At 35.2% G+C, this 20,227-nt stretch overlaps 2 protein-coding genes across 8 annotated transcripts; one reads left to right on the forward strand and one right to left on the reverse strand.

Moving 5' to 3' along the window:
- Positions 1-4,043: 4,043 nt before the first annotated feature.
- LOC113743488 (long chain acyl-CoA synthetase 8-like) lies at positions 4,044-11,522 on the forward strand. Its single transcript, XM_027271517.2, has 12 exons — positions 4,044-4,266; positions 4,636-5,229; positions 5,315-5,395; positions 5,565-5,837; positions 6,371-6,502; positions 6,580-6,753; positions 6,880-7,109; positions 7,327-7,444; positions 9,433-9,564; positions 9,656-9,790; positions 10,425-10,631; positions 11,095-11,522. Exons 2-12 carry the CDS (start codon positions 4,729-4,731, stop codon positions 11,257-11,259), a joined length of 2,148 nt encoding a protein of 715 aa, XP_027127318.1. The 5' UTR covers positions 4,044-4,266; positions 4,636-4,728; the 3' UTR covers positions 11,260-11,522.
- Positions 11,523-11,826: 304 nt separating this feature from the next.
- LOC113743489 (uncharacterized) lies at positions 11,827-19,468 on the reverse strand. Of its 7 annotated transcripts, none has more exons than XM_027271521.2 (7): positions 18,785-19,468; positions 18,175-18,320; positions 17,762-17,814; positions 13,813-13,895; positions 13,562-13,639; positions 12,519-12,601; positions 11,827-12,382 (listed from the first exon to the last, which is right to left on the reverse strand). In XM_027271521.2, the coding sequence occupies exons 1-7, from the start codon at positions 19,253-19,255 to the stop codon at positions 12,250-12,252; spliced, it is 1,047 nt and encodes a 348-aa protein (XP_027127322.1). In that variant the 5' UTR covers positions 19,256-19,468; the 3' UTR covers positions 11,827-12,249. The 7 variants fall into 7 exon arrangements, 5 of the variants coding, with proteins under 5 accessions (XP_027127322.1, XP_027127319.2, XP_027127323.1 ...); XM_027271518.2 differs by having other exon boundaries at positions 13,813-13,911; positions 17,646-17,814; positions 18,785-19,467; XM_027271520.2 differs by having other exon boundaries at positions 12,231-12,382; positions 13,562-13,680; positions 13,813-13,911; positions 17,646-17,814; positions 18,785-19,467.
- Positions 19,469-20,227: the final 759 nt, after the last annotated feature.

Raw genomic sequence — 20,227 nt, forward strand, 5'->3', positions numbered from 1 at the left:
ATGAATGGTTTGGATTATCATTTATTTGTAAAATTTTGTTTTGTTACATCATATACATGTTTTTCAATCATTTATTTATGTTTCAATCTATTTATTTTGTCTCAAATACATCATATCAGAATTTAAAGGAAAAAAAGAGATAGCCTCCTATCCAAAAACACTTGTTGTTATTTCTATAATTTAATCAATAATTGAATTAAGTATTAATAATACAATTATTAATGGGACATGTGATGATATTATGTCTAAATTGGTTAACAATCATTTAATTGTCCTTAATTGGTAGGAATTATAAAACTATGAGGATGAAATGTGTTCTACACAAAATGGGTCAAAATTACAAAATTATGAGGATGAAATGTGTTTTGCATGAAATTTTAGGGACAAAATTGGTTAACACTTAAAACATTGGGGATGAAAAGTGCATTTTTTCCTAATAGAAAAAATTTAAAAACTATCTAAAACTCTCATTAGGGATTTTGGAAGAAAAGAAAACTCTTACTAGAAAAGTTTAGAAGAGGAAAAAACTTTCACTAGGCATGAAAAGTGCATTTTTTCCTAATAGAAAAAATTTAAAAACTATCTAAAACTCTCATTAGGAATTTTGGAAGAAAAGAAAACTCTTACTAGAAAAGTTTAGAAGAGAAAAAAACTCTCACTAGGCAATTTTAGGAGAGGAAAAACTCTCACTAAAAATTCATAGGATAGCCTTTTTTTTACACAAAATAAAAAGAAACTGGAGAGAGGCTCCTCCAGAAAGGAAGATTAGAAAAATTTTGATCCTTCTTCCATGTGAGAGTTGAAGGATGTTTTGACTAGAGAATTTTTTAGAGAGAAGGAAAAGAGTTTTTTAAGTGAGAAGGAAAGAGAGTTTTTTTTTTTTTTTTGTCTAATAGAACTAAAGAATTAAACATCTAAATCATAGAAACATTTTGACAAAAATCATGCGCAGCTGGCTTATATAGAACGAAGTCCTTAAATTACATAAATTATATTTAACACCAAAGAAAAAAGAATATTATTCTGAGAGTACCTAATTCAATTACAAACAAGACCCAAGGATTATAAAGTTCAAACGGACACAAAATATAAGCACGTCCGGTGGTGCCCAATGAGCACAGGCAGAGCCCAAGTAAATTAATTTTTCAACAAAAAAATAAAACCAGATTAGGAAAGTCACTAAAAATATATGGTAATGTTATTTGCACTCTTCATATGTTATTTGCATTCCCACTATTCCATTTTTATTTTGATACGACCATATTATCCTATCTCTAATTTCTTCTCCTTGTCTATGAGTTAACTTAGCTAGATTTTCTCTTACATTCTAAAACCAATTAATTATTCCATTACACATTATAATGGCTAATTTAAAATTGTCACTAGTATGTATTATGTATTTTTCTACAAAACATTACGAAATTATATGATGCCAAAGATCAATTTAGCAATATAATATGAACAGATTTCAAACTTAAAGCCCAAAATAAATAAATAAATAAAATTCTAACCTTCAGATATGACAAAAATCTGAGTATAGCTACAATGTCTCATAAATAGGACATTAATACTACAAAAAGTCAACTAAGAATAGCTCATATAGACACCATAGAGGGAGTAAAACTTTCTAGTATATTTCAACAAAAGCATAACAGCACCCAATATCCAGATGATGCAATGGAACCTCAATTGTGCTCATCAAAATCTGCAAATTTGAAATTGAAATAAGAATATAAAAAATAAATTAAAATAAAGTTATGTAGGTTTAAAAAAAGAGAAACAAAAGTTAAATTTTTTTACCTTTTAGACACGTACGACAATTGTACCCAACTTCCTTGCATGTGAACACAAGATAGGGTAGGAGAAGAAATTAGGACATGGATAATATGGTCTTATCAAGATGAAAATGGGATAGTGAGACTGCAAATAACATAAGAGGAGTGCAAATAACATTATGCAAAATATATATGGAGACAAATAATATTATGATCGTTTATACTTATCTATCCCTTTATATATAACTGGGGCTTGTTTGGTTGATATATATGTGAAAATAAAAATGGATGTCAAAATTAATACTACTCATACAATTGCTGTGGAAATCTTCCATACGAATTTAGAATAAACATGCTAAAACTTGCCCATTAGTCTAATCATTTCCCACTTGTGCACTAAGTTTCGAGTGAATTAACTCGTTGATACAATGAAAATGATAAATATATAGGTAGACTTTATTTATAAATCCACATGTAAATCAGGTGGTACATTCAATAACTAAGTATTTAGGACTGGCAATTGGGTGGGTTGGATGGGTTGATATCGGATTTTCATTTAAATGAGTTATACTCAACCCGTTCAACTTTAAATTGGGTTAATTCTGGATTGGGTCATATTGGGTCATCTCAAAATCATAATTCAAATATCACCCAATATATTAATTAATAGATTTTGATACATAAATTCTCTCAAATACATTTTTACATAAAAAAAATTTTTCACACACATAAACACATTTTCCCACACTAAAACGATCTTGGTCCAAGTTGGATATAGCATGAAAAACTAGTATACCAATATACGATTTTCCAAGTCTTGTTACTTGATTTAGCGTTAACTATACCAAACATATTTCTAGTCTCATAAAAGATCCAATCACGCCTTAATTAAACTGAAATTTTGATGAGAGAGATACAATTCTCAACCAATTAGTTCAAATATCACTATCCAATTCATTTGAAAATTTTTGGTAAACACAGCCATCCACCAGTCATTAATAAACACATTCTAATGCCATCGGTCCTACATTTTTCTAAAAATTTTAAGTGATAAAAATTTTAAAAAAAGGATAAAAATAAAGGAGAAGATGTCCTACTTTATAATTCTAGAGGAAAAGTTAATCTATGATCCACTTTCTAACCATTTTCTATTTTTCGAGTACTCAGCTTTGGATTCTAACTTTAGAATTTGGTATTGATATTTCATTTAATATAGCAATACTAATATAGCTACATGTTAAGTCATAACATATAATGGAATCCGTTGTTCTTAATCAGTATTGTTTTTTCAAAAAAAAAAAAACCAGTATTGTTACATGACAAATGGATTATTACATCAGCAACTGTTTTTAGTGAATCTATGGTTCTTGACTGGTATCGATATGTGACAAGGGGATTATACCAGGAACCGTTTTGACATATTATTTGTTGCCAAGCAAGACAAGAAGTTTTGGGCTCGTTGAAGTTGCTGGAACAAGAGTTATTTCTTGAATTTAATTTTTTTATTTGTTTTTTAAATTTAAGTGGGGTAATGGGTGTCCAACATAAATACCCAAACCGTCCAAAATATATCTTGATTTTTATTACCCAACCCAAAATTGACCCAACACCTAAATTACCCAACCCAACCTTTCAAATTAGTGGGTGAATTGTTGGGTTTTGGACATAATTGCCAGATACTCATAAAGTTTGCGTGATGTATGTATTTCATACAAGAAAAGTAGAAAATTAATGCCAACATGACTATTATGGCTACTTAAATAATATCACAGTTTCAAGTAATCTCTAGATCAAGCCTACTTAAATAATGTCCAAAGAAACAAATTATGGCTCCGAACCAAACATTAGTTTGGAATGACAAAAATCATACCCATAGCGAAATACACTTATGATTCCGCTACTAATTTCCATAACACAACCCAAACAGCTCTCGATTATAATTATTCAAGTAAGTTGGATTAATCTTAAATAATGCCAACCACTCAGCTCTTAGATAAATTAGTCAATCTTATTTATACATATATATATAGTAGTAGGTATGAATCCATGTCACCTTATCGGTCCAATTTTTACACCACAATTCATCCATGGCGGTCAAGTGAATACGCTGTAAGATTAATCCTAAATTATAATTCTGCATGTAAAACTTGTCTAGTAAAGCGTGAATTAGTAACTAACTGCTTCCTTAAACGTCGCAGTAACAGCTTAACAAGACCTCTGCGTCGGTAGGAACACTATATATACCCTACACACTCGCACAGGGGATACATTCTCGATTCGTGGAATAACATCTCTCAGACTTTCTTCATTTTCCCATGCCATCATCAATTCATCATCTCTAATCCATTCTTCTACTGCTACTCGTGAAAAGAATCCTAAAATCCTCACCCCATTAAACCCACCCACCAATCAAAAATACAAACAAGTCCAAAGAACCAAAAGAAGTGGAAAAAAGGCAACTCAACACTTTGTTCCTCGTCTCTCCCCTGAGGTACTTTTACAGTACGCTTTTTTAATTTTTTTTTATTGTTTTTGTTATTCGAAGAGTAATCAATTTAGGGTTTCATTTGTGTTAGCTCGATGGTTTAGTAAATTTTTTTTTGAATGTTCAGTGACATGTAATATTGATGATTGTGTTTTATTGTCTTTGTGATCAATACTGTTTTCTTATTTTAGTTATTGCTTTGATTTTTATTGATGATACACTTTTTTTTTGTTTTAAGTATTTAATCAACGCATTTTTCATTATTTTTCTTCTTGTTGTGAGCTTCATCTGTGTCAGTTTTGATCAAAGTGAAAATGGATCAAATTGGTATTATGTAAAGCTTTAAAGGTATCTGATTTTAAATATTTAATGCAGGGTACATGCCAATTTTTGAGGTATAGGCGCATAAGGTGTACGAATTAGTTGGATTCGAGGAAAGTCGTGGGAGAACCATATATTGTGGTGAACATGGATGGGACTGATTATAGGTCGATTATTAAAGAGTATGGAACAAGTGGGATTGTAGGCGCAGTTATTCTCGCCATAGCTGTGCCTGTATTTCTCTCTGTTGTACTTGTGGGGAAGAAGAAGGCAAAACAGAGAGGAGTTCATGTACAAGTTAGTGGTGAGGCTGGTCTTGCAATGCGCAATGCTAGACAGGCTAGATTGGTCGAGGTTCCCTGGGAAGGAGCCACAACTATGGCTGCTTTATTTGAGCAGTCTTGTAAAAAGTATTGGGGGCAAAGGTTTCTTGGAAGGAGAAAGTTGATAGGTAGGGAGTTTGTGACGGCCAGTGATGGGAGAAAGTTTGAAAAACTTCATTTGGGGGATTATCAGTGGGAGACTTATGGCCAGGTATTTGATCGTGCTTGCAATTTTGCATCGGGTCTTGTTAAATTAGGCCATGATGTGGATACCCGGGCTGCAATATTCTCTGAAACTCGGGCAGAGTGGTTCATTGCGTTTCAGGTAGATGAAATTGTTTTTGTATTTGGGCCATTTTTCTTCTTTGTGCCCTTTGGTTTTTTAATAAAAATATTTGTTTTTGGTTCAGGGATGCTTCCGGCAGAATGTTACTGTTGTTACAATTTATGCTTCCTTAGGGGATGATGCGTTAATACACTCTCTGAATGAGGTAGGAACAAAGTGCTTTTTCGGATTCGAACAATCTGCCTACCTTCTTCTCTGTATAGCTCTTTTAGTGTCCTTTCCTATTTATGTTCTTCAATATGTCAGAGATGAATCTGGCATCTTAGAACTTAGGACTCAACAGTCCTTAATTGAGTTTCATAAATTTTTAACAGACTCAAGTATCAACATTGATCTGTGACTCCAAGCAATTAAAAAAGTTGGCTGCAGTAAGTTCAAGCTTGAAGACCATTAGAAACATTGTTTACTTTGAAGACGGAGAGGCTTCTAGTGACTCAAACACTTCTGAAAATATTAGCAACTGGACAGTTTTCTCATTCTCTGAAATAGAGAAACTTGGTAAAAGTAATCCTGTTCTGCCAACACTGCCTAGTAAGAAGGATATTGCCGTTGTGATGTATACTAGTGGCAGCACAGGCCTGCCAAAGGTTTGATCATCTTTTCTTTTTTACATCTTTCAGCAGAAATGAACTTTTGGTGCCTTTTATCATCTATAGTGTTAACATGAAACTGCTTATTCATTGATGAAAACACAACACTTGGAAAAGATTTGTCTTTCATCATTGGTGTGTTTGTTCTTCAATATGAACTAGCAAATTGCTAAAACATTGAAATTTTTTGTGGAGAAAGTAGTGTCTCTACTGGACTTTGTGGGTAAGGATGTGGGTTAACCTTATGTCTATCTAGTGGTAACAGATGACAAATGCGTACACAAGCTTGCATTTGCTTGTGCAAAGTTATAGACATCAAGACCTTCACCTAGTCATTGTAAAGCTACAAATTGCTCCTCTTTTACTTCTTATTCCACATTTCAGTGCCAGTTTTAAGAATTGTGCCTGATCTCCATCAAGAGTCTTAGGCTTTATTCTACTTCTCCAAACAAATTGGTTTTTCATGGAATTGTGATGTTTTGTTTCTGGGCTGTTGCACAATGCTTATGCTGTACCAGTATGATTTCTAGGGTGTCATGATAACTCATGGCAATATCGTAGCCACTGCTGCTGCAGTTATGACTGTGATCCCGAGACTTGGAAGTGATGATGTTTACTTGGCCTACCTGCCACTGGCTCATGTTTTTGAATTGGCTGCTGAGGTACCTTCTTCATGATACTTTGCATCTCAACATCATTGGTTATTTAGAGTGTCCTCCTAAAATTTGTTTTTCTCTAGTCTGTGATGTTGACTGCAGGTGCTACAATTGGTTATGGCTCAGCATTGACACTAACAGACACATCGAACAAAATCAAGAAAGGAACCAAGGGAGATGCTTCAATGTTACAGCCTACTTTAATGGCAGCAGTTCCTGCTATTTTAGATCGTGTCAGGGAAGGAGTTTTGAAAAAGGTTTGGACTATATTGACCAAAAATATTCTACTATTTGGATGCTATTTGAATCCCTTTTTTAGATCGATAAATAGCTATCAATGCACCTTTTTCTTTTCTTTTAATTTGTTGTTTTGATGTCTTTAGGTTGACGAGAAGGGAGGTTTAGCTAAGCAACTCTTCGACATTGCTTTTAAGAGACGTTTGGCAGCTATAGAAGGAAGTTGGTTTGGGGCATGGGGCTTTGAGGCACGACTATGGGATATAATCATCTTTACACAGATTCGCTCTGTTCTCGGAGGAAAAATCAGATTCATGCTCTGTGGTGGAGCTCCTTTATCTGGTGACACGCAAAGATTTATTAATATCTGCATGGGGTAATTTTTCTGATCCTCCTGTCCCAGACATAACCACATCTATACTTTCCCCTCTATGGAAAAAAGAAAAGGAGAAGAAAAAGTTATCCTATCAGTGTGCTAATGTCACTGCATAGTGCGTACATAAATGATGCCATTCATGTTATTCTGCCCAAGTTTCTCCTGTATTCCTGTTTCATCATTATCATGCATCTGTATTTTATACAAAATGTTGCAGTGCTCCCATTGGTCAAGGATATGGGCTTACAGAAACTTTTGCTGGAGCTGCTTTCTCGGAGTGGGACGACTCTTCTGTTGGACGTGTTGGACCTCCTCTTCCTTGTTGCTACATCAAGGTGTGCTTAGTAACATCTGCCTAGGAAACAAATGGAATCGATAAGTGGATATCATTGGTCAACTTATTTCTTTTAAGAGGTTTTTGGTTAAATATTCAAAATTTAATAGTCTGATTATGTCATCTCAGACTTTGAAGTCACACATAGCTTTGTATTGTCATCTGGTTCTCAATTGTCAAGTAAATTATTCTGTGAGTTTTATTCTCCTTGATTCACTGAATAATGGTGCCACTATGCAACAAAATTGATCTCTACTAGGAATCACGTTGTGGTTCTATGTCTTCCATATTGTAGGAAATTTAGAATGCAGTTTTAGCTTAGCAGTTAGTATTGAACACAATTCGAGGTTCTAGACTCTGGGAAAAGGATGAGGAACTGGGGTGCAGTGATTTGAAATTAGCTTGTGCATATCAAGAGATTCAAATAACACGGAACCAAATTTTTGCTTGCAGTTTCTGTGCTAGACGTATATTATAAATGCAATGTCAAGCTGTAGGTCTAATTTGTGGAAACATTGTCAAGTTCCATTTCTTCATTCTAATTTTTAAATATCATATGGCTGACACATTAGACACTTTAGAATCTTAGCTTCTTGCACGTGCAGAACTCTGTTTAAGTTCTCGTCACTAATTAGGGTTTTCGTTATCAAGAGCATGAGATTGATGGGAGGGGATTTTTCCTGAAAGTTACTTATAGATCCCATGCATTAATTGAAAAAATGTGGTGGGGAATGCTTGACCTTCTGGCCAAGTCTCAACAAGATATGTTGGTTTGTTTGATCAAGATACAAGACACTGTCAAATTTTGTAACTTAAGCATTTGGGACCAGCGAGTTCTCCAATTAATGCCTTTGAGAATTATGATTATTAGATCTGAGGAGGTTCGTAGTACATAGGGATTGTCTTGCACCCTGGTGGTGTATATGTTAAACAAGGATACCTGGGCTTAGAGGCTAAATATTATGACAAACCAATTTGTTTGTCATTAGATGTTTGGGATCATTTGGTTGATGTCCAAGGCTCCACGAGGCATATTATATCTGAGTAGCAACATCGGGATCTTGAATTGTTACCCATGATAAGATATTTGTCATGACTTTATTTACTATTACACTTTCAAAGTTATTTTTGGGGGGGGGGGGGGGGCATTTTTGCTTCTTTGTCCTGGACAAAGTTGTATTGACACTGGGGAATCAGAGTTTTGATGTCCTGAGGTTTAACTGAGTTGTGCATTATCATCTTAACCATATGCTTAATTGCCTATCCATACTTAGTTTAAGATCCTTTAGTTGATGTGGTAGTTATGGTCGATATTACTGTAGTTCTTTGTTCATATCATATCCAGAGTAGATAACTCTGCATGTATATGTTATTCTGTGATAGATAACAAGGAATTGTTACTGAGTTTTGCAACTTTATTTTTTGTTGATGTTGCACTTTGATGTTTCAACTCTCAGACTTTTCCTTTCTCACGAGAAATAAACTCTTAAGATGCCATTTGCATATCCTTGATGAGACTGTTATTTGATTAGTATCTTGAAAACTAGAACAAACAGTATGCTGAATGTACACACACATACATGCACGTAGACATGAAGTCTTAATACTTAGCATACACAGTTTGCAGTATGGTTTTGTGTATGTAAAAGTGTTGTGTGTTTTTACACTGCAAATATTTAAAGTTTCTTTCAGTAGCAGTACTCAAATGTAAATCACAGATCATCCTGGTTTACAATCTTTTACTTTGATCAAAACTGTTTTAATTCCTAAAAATGAAGTTAGCCCCCTCTCCTATTTTACCCCATCTCCTTGGGAAAATTGGAAGTTTTGGAGAAGAAAAGAGTTGACAAAAACAAAATAGATGCGCCAGATATGTTACTTCCATTTTTTTGACTTTTACGTACTTTATTCTCGTCCACTTGAGAATTATGCGTGGTTGCTGGTTCATCAACCACTTTTTTATTGACTGACTATCATGTTTTCATGCAGCTTGTTTCTTGGGAAGAAGGTGGTTACACAACGTATGACAAACCAATGCCACGTGGAGAAGTAGTTATTGGCGGATGCAGTGTAACTTCTGGTTACTTTAAAAATGAAGCCAAGACGAATGAAGTGTACAAGGTACCTAGTTTTCTGGTTATCTGTACAATTGCAAGTGGAAAGTTTTATCTTGCAATTCTAGTTCATTTTGCTATTTGACTCGACAATGCAGGTTGATGAAAAGGGCATGCGGTGGTTTTACACTGGTGACATTGGAAGGTTTCACCCTGATGGATGCCTTGAGATTATCGACAGAAAGAAAGATATCATCAAACTCCAGCATGGGGAGTACATCTCTCTAGGGAAGGTGTGAAATCCTCTCTATTGCTTTTTCCAGAAAAGGAATCAAAACCTGTTTTTCTCCTGTTTACCTTAATGACCTTTCAAACACTGGTACAGGGGTGTGTCCTCTATTTAGATATATGTATGTATATCTTAGTGTTGCACAGGGGAAAAAAGCATTTAAGAGGAAAACAGAAAATAGATGTCACAATTAGAACCAAATCCAACTCATGCAGTGATATTTGTTTCAACCATGATATAAACATTACACCCTCTTCACTCTCCTTCATTTTTCTTCTTGTGCTCATTAACTTTGAGGCGTCCAAAATTTCAAATGAAGTGTTGGGCACAGATCCCATAGCAGTACCAGTGTCGTGTCATGCCCAACATGGGTAGCCCTGTGAAGGATAAGAATTGATGTAGCAGGGATATGGACACATCTGGAAGAATTTAAGTCTGCTGTATAGTGACAATAATTGAGCAATTGCAGTTTCTGCTCTTTAGTGTTGTATTTGCTGATATGCATCAGTACTTTCTCAATTCAAGGGTTGTCTTTTCTGCCTTTTCTCTGTCTCTTCTTAATTTATATTTCTTTTGGAAGGGACAAAATGTATTGAAGCAAAACATGTATATTCATCAGCTTGTGCAATGCATTGCAGGTTGAGGCAGCACTTATCACAAGCAGTTATGTTGATAATATCATGGTATATGTTGATCCCTTCCATAATTATTGCGTAGCTCTTGTGGTTCCCTCACATCAGGCCCTCAAGAAATGGGCTGAAGATTCTGGCATTAGCCACGATAAATTTTCCGATTTGTGTAACAAAACTGAAGCTATCAATGAGGTCCAGAAATCACTTTCCAAGGTTTGTTCCCTCATTGCCTATTTAAAAGGTGTATCACTAAGGTGATATATTCGATACTCATTAAGATTGGGTCCTTGTGGGCTATATCTCGATTATGAAGGGTGTATCGAGTGACGAAGCTTTTTTTTTTTTTTTTTTTGAAAAGGTGACATTTATCTTGAAAGGGGATAGTTTTTGTGATCATTGACTTCACCTCTTTTAAGGAGATAATTTGCCTGAAAGGAACCCTTTTTTACCCTTTCTTTCACATAATGATTTCCATTTTTGTTCTTTGGAATCAACAAGGAACAGGTGAGAGTAAGTTGGGGTTCCAAATTATAGCATCTATTTATAACATTCTACTGCTATTCTTTATGTTCTACACGATCTAAACCCAAATGCACATTGTCATTTGGAGTTCAGAATGCTAAAGCTACATGTTCTAGGGTATTCAACATATTTCTGATGTTAGTCCAAATTTCAGGTAGCAAAGGAAGCAAAATTGGACAAATTCGAGATTCCTGCAAAGATCAAACTATTGCCAGATCCATGGACTCCGGAGTCTGGATTGGTTACTGCAGCTCTCAAATTAAAGAGGGAACAGTTGAAAGCTAAGTTTAAGGATGAGCTGGAAAAGTTATATGCTTGAAGAACTGTAGCCGTTGTACTTGCCAGTGCCTTGTAACTGTTCATGATACGAGTCATGTCAGTTTTTGGGCTCACATTGGAACATAACACGCAATGCCCATCACAAAATTTTATCTGAATTTTCTAATTCTATTTTGTCTGTTGTTCTGTTTCTTTTTTTTTTTTTTTTGTGTTTTTCTGGAAGGATCAGAGTGACAATTCAGTGAAAGATTCGAACTTGATCAATGTAGAAATAGCTACGTACCATGCTCATTTTGCAGAAAATGACAGCAGATACCAAATAACTAGTGCCTAAAATTCTCTGTAGCTAGGACGTTGAGTAAAACGTTATCAGTTGTTTGGTTAGCTAACTTGTAATCTTTGTATAATCTTTTAGTTCACCGAAAGCTAATCTTGTAACCTTGTATAATTTGAAAACCTGGTGCTTTTCGCCCATGAATTTCCAAAATCTTGTTTTTGATATCTGATGACTATATTCAAATTTTTTGTTTACCGATGCCATATGCTATAGGGTTAATTACCTAGCAGGGAAATTTAACATTGTAATTTACGTACTTTTGCGAATAACTTGCAAACAATAATGAGATATCCAATAAGTTTCATACTGACAATTGAAATTGTATTTTCCTCTACACTATTAAATGAGTTTCGTTTTCCTACACCTCCTCATTTCAGCTCACTGTTTATCTGACATACTTGTGTATCTTTCCCATCCATGGAATTCTACAAACCTCGAAAATTTAGTAGTATCATCTGTTCTTGCCCAATTAATTTTGAGTTCAAAGTTTAAATTTCCACAAAACAATTGAGGATTACAAAAACAAACCAAAAAAAAAAAGAAAAAGAGAGAGAGAGAGTCAGAGCACCACCCGCTTCATGCATCACGAATGGTGGCTTCATGCATCACAAATGGAGCTTGACAGCTTCCGGTCTTAGGTTCTACAATAGTCTATCATAACAGCTTCTCACAAATTTTCCCAAAGGTCATCCATCATTTTTCTTCTGAAGTGCTTGAGCTTAGCAAAGCTGGCACAGCTAGCAGGGAAGGTCGTAGGATGAGATATAAAGCAGGACCAACTAATGGAATCAATGATAAGGGAAGCAGCCATAAACCTTTGTTATCCCTGCAGAGAGAATGGGGATCTAAATAATGTTTCTTCCTGGATGTCATAAATAAGCAAGTTCCTCTGTGTGCCCTCAGGAATAGAAGTGTTTTGATGCATCAAGCATGAATAATACGGAGGCTGACTGGATACTTACCATCTTCGAGCAGTCATATCATTGTAAACCCAGAATGGAGCAAATGTTGATAACAAAGCAAAGTCAATGCATGTAAGATGTATCTGCATTCCAGAAAACTGGCTCAGTTTCACAAATAGCAAAGGACTTAGGCTGCCTGCCACAGCCTACAAGATAAAAAACTTTTTAATGACCTAGTATCAGATTTCTCATTTTGTTCAATTGTACCACTCACTTTCCCTAAAGTTGGCCAAAGATATTTTAAGCAGCAGCAGATTCCATGCGAAAAAATCTTTCAGCGAGTTACTATAATAGTAACAGGTGTCCAGCTTCAACACTGAAATAAGCAACACTCCTAATTGATTGTAGCAAGGCCTCAAGGCTTTTAACTTACCAAGTGAATCTAAATTTGTCCCTTTGTTTCTCCTGTATTAATCGCCTCTTACTCCTTTTAGCCAACATAGAGAATAAAACACACTAAACACAGTACTCAGGTAATCCTGGTTCTAACTTGATGAATGAAGCCAAACTCTCAAATCATCAATAAGTCCAGAAAAAAGCATTACTTTTTATTTGGGAACTCTTATATACACCAGCATTCATGCGGAATACATGTAGGACCCATTATCACGAGAAAACTCTAAAATACAATGGATTTAATTTGTTCAAGAGAGATTTTCCTGCAGGTCCTGAAGAAAGGGTCCTCGCATTCAGCAAATGCAACCCCTTTGACCACACAATTGCTAAATGCAAGGTCAGTTACTTCATCCTCAAAAAAAAAAAAAAAAAAAAAAACTCCTTTGGTTAATGTCAGAGTGTTCTTGACTTACCATTCACCAAATGCAAAGAACCCCCTCATCCAAAAAACAACGCCAAAAATCAGTGTCTAGCTTGTGAGCATCTTTCACTATTTGTAAACCCAACAAGAAGCATAATACAGATGATTTGAAATAAGGTGATTGCAGCTACTAGATGATCAACATGGTCAGAATCTGTCATATACAGACATTAAAAAAAAAAGGCTTATTCATATTAATGTTTGCCACCCACTTAGGGTCATATACCTTTGCATTTGCCATTTTCTTCCAAGGTAAAAATACAAAAGAAGCAATAATGCAGCCTGGCCACATCCAAAAGTTGTACTGGTGGCAGAAAAAGGGTACACAATCAAAGTAGATATGGCCTGATAAGATTAAAAACCAAACATAGAATCTCTTGAAACTGCTAAGCTGTGAACACAGTTAATGACATGAATGAACCCAACTCTGCAAATCAAGTAAAAAGGCCATGCAAGTTCAAGTATATAAACACTCACAAATTTGCTTGCTCTGAAGTACTGGTAAAACTCCCTCCAAACAGCCCCATCAGATAAACCTGCATAAGCCATTAAACCTAACCCTGCAGCCAATGCAATCTGAGGCATAGTTAGTTAGATATCACTTTAAGAATAGGAGCAAACATGAAACAACTGACATCTAAGATATAAACTTCAATGTAAAACCAGCACGTCAAATCAAGATAATATATAAACCAGATGCTTAAGGAGTCCAAACAACAGACTCTTATCCACTAATTTCTATTTTTACTATAAAATGACCTACGAGTGTAACTTAAATTAATTATAGAACCACACCAAAATTTTCATCATTTCTAATTTGAACTTCACTAAATTTTTATTGAGAAGTAGAACCTGATTTTCTTAGGAAATTTTTTTTTTGACAGGAGTTGATAATTATTTGGATGCAACCAAAGGATTTGTTAATAGTTATTTGAATGCTAAATAGTTAACCTCTAATTTTTACTCTGATGAATGACTGCTTGCAGCAACTTATCATGACTGTGCAAGCTTGAGGGACTCCAAGGAGGGAGTGACTTAGTGATCAATAAGAAAGTCATGCGGCAGTTGAAATCAAATACAGTGGAGGAGGCACAAAGTCTAGGAATGTGCCCATCCTGACTCAGTCAAATGTTGTCCAAAGATATCATACTTTAGACAGTGGAAATTCCCAATAAGGAAACAAGAGGAAATGATATCTTGTGAAATGTATTCCTCAGAAGTTAATGCAATTGACAGCTTTCCCAACTTATTACACCTATTATGCAAGGCAAAGCCTTACATTTTGCAGCTCTCCTAATATCATTGTGTTCCATTTCAGAGCAAACATCATTAGCACATCAAATTCCCCAGTACACTATGCAGCAACTCATGCAACTCTTCAACATTTTCTGCCATCCCTTTTCCTTCTTATTCTGCCAAACATACCCTCCTTAACTTTTAGATCCATTTAAGTAATCATCAATCACAGACCAACTCAAATTAACTAATGAAGATGGCAGTCATTTACAACAAACTTAAGGCAATAAATAGGTCAGCAACTCTTACACCATTCATCAACAAATATAACTTCATGCTCATCAAGAAAGAGGAAAAAGAGCTGGTAGAGGATCAGGATGTCAAATATGTTCACATGGAGATGTTTCATGACTTGGAATAAAATTTTGTACTTTAGGTTTAAATTAACCATCACATCATCTTTATCAAAACAAACCAAAATTCAGAATTTAAAGGCAGTTTTTCAGTTTTATTATATATCATGAATTTAATTCATTGTTGACCATGTCATACATTCAATCCTAGTAGGAAGTTTAGGTAATATAGTAGAAACCTATAGCTAGTGATCATGAACACCACTTAGGTATCCAAGTCCTGCTGTAGTAGAAACAGTTTTTGAAATTGCCTTTAGTATTACCACCTTGTAACTCACAAGCTTCAATAAAGATACTCTTCAAATCTAAGATTGTGCTTGTAATTTTGCTAAACCTTAAAAGTACAGCTCTCCTTCACATTCTCATTTTTCTTCTTTCTCTTTGCTTTTTTTTTTATTTTTTTATTTTAACCTCCTTCTCTCTCTCTCTCTCTCTCTCTCTATAGTAGGGGAGGGATAAATTGAAGAAACGGAAAAGTGGATTTGAACGCAGAACTTCTAAAGTCCTGGAACCTCAACCTTAGCCACTAGACCAAGACCTCCTTGGCTTTTAAAAGTCCTTCATTTGTTCCCCCAAACACCCAAAAAAAAAAAAAGCAGGGCCAGGGTGAGATTTAAGAAACAGGGAGGATGAAGGTGGATTTGAAGGGCGAGTTCCTGGGGCCTCAACCTTGCCATTAGACCAAGGCCTCCTTCGCCCCTCCACTTTTTCATCTGAAAGCTTTCAATAATTTCTCCTAATCAATTAAACTTTAATCACAGTCCAACCCCACTCCTTCAAAGCAAATCATAAAAACCCAGGGGCTGTTTCATTATGGTGGAAACTGGAGCTCTGGAGCTCAGAATTCAAGGAAATTGAGCTTTAGCCTGATGACTAAAACCAAGCTAAGAAGCGTAGACCGGCTAATATAAAGAGTATGCATCATGTCAAAGGCGACCTCTTTTTGAGGTAAAATGTGAATAACCACAAACAGCTGTCACCATCATGCCATGTATCTACACAAACAATAATAATGGAATAACATAAAGAGTAATGTAGCTTTTATGTATTCCTATTCTGGCAAACCACTTCATGTAACAGTTAGTCCACCAAATTGGAGTTTTTGTATAAACGCTTGTGCTCTAAAATAGGCATCATAAGCAGTGAAGGAGGTGTAGAGTGAGGAGAGAGAAAGCAACATGCAATTGAAAGGTTTGCCATATTAGGCTGGCAGTATACTGAGATCAAAAGGCTTTCTCATAAAGGCAAGGGATATATTTACTCAAAAAGTGAGGCTTGTATCTAGCCATATCGTAATAGAGAATGATCAAATGCTAACATTTACTTGTTTGTCTCCTTATTTATTGAAAGACACGTTAAATATGATATGTCCATACCTCCCTAACCTTTCCACTCTGTGACCAACTAGGATAGTTACATTAAATGAAGTTTCATACTTGGGATTTAAGATTATTCAGATAAATTTTTGGAATCATTCACTATGGTACTTTTTGAGACATTACAAAGAAAAGGTAATTGAAATGTGTTTTAGTAGTAACCAAATATAAAGTTTCCAGAATAATTACAATCCAAAGACATATTTATTTTAACAAGACAAAAGGTTGCTCCAGGTTTCTGGTGCATCAAATTCAAACAAAGCGCGAGAGTAGTATTAATAAAACCAGTTTTGTTTTCTGAACAATTATTGAAACATTAAGATAGTAGAAACCATTCTTTTCTTTCATCCCTGGATAATGATAGTATGACTTGCATGCCATGCTTCTTACAAATAATGAATTCAAAGCAGTAAACAAACCAAAATTCTAATTATATGTCACGAACACAGTTATATTTCAACATGCCGGTTCAAACCTGATTCAACCATGTTTAAGAATTCAAAAGATTGTTGATCTTCTCGATACCTTGTTTGTCGTGCTTCTGTCAAACTTGACTCTTGTTTATTTGTTTTTTCACTATAAAATTGAATGCCTTTTAGATCAATGAGCACAGCTATTGAAGTTCAAATTTGAGATTGCTTCATACGCTCTAGAACTAATGTCTTTGCACAAGATTGATATATCTAACACCAAGACAATAGACTAGCTCATTTCCAGCAGATGATAGCGTCCTTAAAGTTTCTCAACAAAACCCTGTTCACTGATTCTAGCCAAAAGTTGGCACGATAAGTCAGAAAGTCTTCATAGTGCAAAATTAATAGCGTAGGATACTAGTCATGCATGCTTCTATGATCTCCATAACAAATCCCCTAATGCAACTTTAGTACTAATTCCTGAATCAGTTACTTTTTTAAGCTTCAAATCTCTCTCTCACAATTTAGCCTAATGTCAGCACTATAAAGTTATGGCCTTTCCAATGCTTGTTGTAGTGAACATGAACCAAAATTATAACTTACAGTGAAAGGAGTAAACTTTTGTTACTCTACAAGGTACAAAAAACTATCAACTCATTTCCACCAACTCATATCCACCCACAACCTATTACATCAGGCACCCCTAAACATGATAACAGCATGATAACTTTAGTTTTGCAGATTTTAGTTTGGCATAACCCATGCATGATAACTTTCTTTCACATCATCGATCCTGAAAAGAGTTCATATTAAAACTAATTTTCTGCAAACATCTATTACATGACATAAATTTCTCACAGAACTCTCCTTACCGCGGCAGTTATTTTTGATTCCAGAAAATTCAGAGGCCATCTTCTAAGCTCAGTTACTTCAATAGGTGGTGGTGGTGGTCTCCAAAAAATAAAATATGGAATCAGACCATATGCACCTGCAAAGCCTGAAAGAATGAGGAAGGGCCAGACAGGGACACTCCTATTTTCACTGCAGCATCAAAGACCAGCAGATATAAGAATCAATCAACCTCCATATATCTTGAAAAAAGTTAAAGCACAAATTAAAAACATTGTGCTTCCCAAATTCTTATAGAGTCCTTTCCCGTGTAACTCTTAGTTGCATTCAATTAGAAAGGCATCGGTGTGCGACATTATCTTTGAAAATAGATGTGTAAAGAATATGACCAGGGACTCTAATCATCACCTGTGTTAACTTTATACAGACTTAGAGAAGTGAAAATACAATTCTGAACCGCCTAGCTTCTATCTTAAGGTATCCAAGCACGAAGTAAACAATAACTCAGAGGCATTATCAGTAAACTTAAGCAATACAAGTCATCAAAATTACCATCGGCCAGTCGGAAGCAGCAACATACTGTACACAAACGGATACAACCCCAAGATATACCACAAAGCCACTAGCACTTCATTCATTTGGAAGCCATCATCTCCTATTATATTAACAAGCTTTTTCAAGAAATACACATCTGTCGACTGCAAACAATCATCAAAGTCAATAGTGAAAATAGGGCAAAAGATGAGCACATGACACCATAGAAGCTTCTACCTTCTCCTCCTGAAGCATCAGGTTGCCATGATAAATAATAAAACTCCCAGTATTTCTTTTCCTTTTTCAAAAACTCCTACTAATTTTATTGCTGATTGGGAAATCGAACAAATAACAACTGAAGAAGTTGGTTTCAATCTTAAAGAAAAGCCCAATAGCCAATAACAACACAGTGCAATTGCTTTAAAAAGAAAAAAGAAATCCATTTTCTTGTTCCTCAGCTCTCATTTCGTCTGACATCTAAGACAAATTAACCAACAAAGTCTTTCTTTCCCCCCTCTTTTTTTATTATTACAATAACCAAAACTTTCAGTAGTTATTAATCAAGAAGATAAAAAAACATATCAAAGATTTTTTTTCCCCTTCCATATAATAAACTACAATACCATACCGGGGTTTGGTTTGGTGCTAGAAAGACAACATAGTACACAAGTCCAGCATAAAGTCCAAGGAGCAACAACGACGTCGTCCAGTCCCTTTCTCCTCCTCCTCCTCCTCCTCCTCCATTATTTGCATCATTCTCCTCCTCCAGACAAATTTCTTCATTTTCCAATATGGGATTTTCCGGGTTCTCTTCCGTGCTCAATGAACTGTAACACCAAAATGAATTTTGCAGTTTCTGCAATGGCACCAGTTTTATGCTGCCGTTGATTCCAGTCTCATCTTTCCAATTACTATTACAGCTAGTACGAGTCCTACAGTGTTTTTCATAAAATCTTGTGCTTAATTTTATAACAATTGGGAACTTTTGCTGCTCAGGTTTAATGGGTTGCGGAGATGGAATTTTCGGAGGAGCATGATTATGTCCATGAACTGGGAAATATGAGAAATTGCAAGAATTGAGGTTGGTGTTGGCTAACATAACAACCTGCTCGAAGCTTTACCTGCAGAAAATTTTGAGGGTGCTAGTCAAATATCAGGGTACCGGGATGTTTTGCTGTATGCATAAATGTTGTCTGGTTATCTATTGTAGCCTACAATTGTATAACCCACAATTTTATATCTTAATTATTAGAGCAGGTTTGTGTGGTAAGTTTGGTGGAGATTTGTGTTCCTACCAAAAAAAAAAAAAAGGAATGTTTTGGTGGAGATTTTTGTAACTTTGACATGCAAATTGTATATATATTTTTGGGTTAATTGTAATATGCACCCTTCAATTATCCTGCAATTGGCCTTTACTCCCTAAACTTTAAATTTCAGCAATTTTTTGCAATCCACAAAATTTCAACGGGTGAAAAGATGATTTGCTCCCTTATTCTTCTTTAGTCCCAAAAATACCCTCTTCTATCCACATAACAAATACACAAAATTTTCACAATGTATTAACTAAAAGTTAAGGAGTTTCAAATGCAAAATAAAAAGAAGGAATTTACACTTGTAAAATTTAGCTAGGAGTGTGCATCAAAATCAAATTCAATAATTTGGGAGAATGAAATTGGTAGTTTCGATAAATTGTCTCTGGAAAATTTCAAACTAATTCATTTTCAAATTTTACATTTTTTATTTCAATTCCGTATAGAAATGAAATCGAAAAATGGTATTTTACCGATTTCACCGAAAAAGAATTTTGAGCCAAAAACAAAGAAGAACGATAGCTATGATGTTCAAACTTGAAGCTTTAGCTTCTGCCAACATTGAAGAATTTGGCTTTTCGTTGAGAACCTTCAAACATCATTAAATTTGGCTTCACTAGATTGAAAGTTGTGGAGGCCAATTGTGGATTTGTCCACCTCGGCAACCCCGCACTCAAGTGGTACCAGGACTTCAATCCTAACATCCTTAAGGTGCGGGGTTCGAATCCTGGGGAGGCCCCATCCGGTACCATCCTAACATC

This window comes from Coffea arabica, chromosome 5e (genome assembly GCF_036785885.1).
Source record: "Coffea arabica cultivar ET-39 chromosome 5e, Coffea Arabica ET-39 HiFi, whole genome shotgun sequence".
Taxonomy (NCBI): Eukaryota; Viridiplantae; Streptophyta; class Magnoliopsida; order Gentianales; family Rubiaceae; genus Coffea; species Coffea arabica.

What these genes read in the sequence shown, in the direction of transcription:
- LOC113743488 (XM_027271517.2), top strand. Translation starts at nt 4,729, where the DNA reads ATGGATGGGACTGATTATAGGTCGATTATTAAAGAGTATGGAACAAGT. An exon ending in AGTGGTTCATTGCGTTTCAG is followed by an intron (nt 5,230 to 5,314) that starts GTAGATGAAATT and finishes TTTTTGGTTCAG; the next exon opens with GGATGCTTCCGGCAGAATGT. An exon ending in TCCAGAAATCACTTTCCAAG is followed by an intron (nt 10,632 to 11,094) that starts GTTTGTTCCCTC and finishes TCCAAATTTCAG; the next exon opens with GTAGCAAAGGAAGCAAAATT.
- LOC113743489 (XM_027271518.2), bottom strand. Translation starts at nt 19,255, where the DNA reads ATGTTAGCCAACACCAACCTCAATTCTTGCAATTTCTCATATTTCCCA. An exon ending in ACTTCAGAGCAAGCAAATTT is followed by an intron (nt 13,640 to 13,812) that starts GTGAGTGTTTAT and finishes TTCTGCCACCAG; the next exon opens with TACAACTTTTGGATGTGGCC. An exon ending in GATATGACTGCTCGAAGATG is followed by an intron (nt 12,383 to 12,518) that starts GTAAGTATCCAG and finishes TTCTCTCTGCAG; the next exon opens with GGATAACAAAGGTTTATGGC.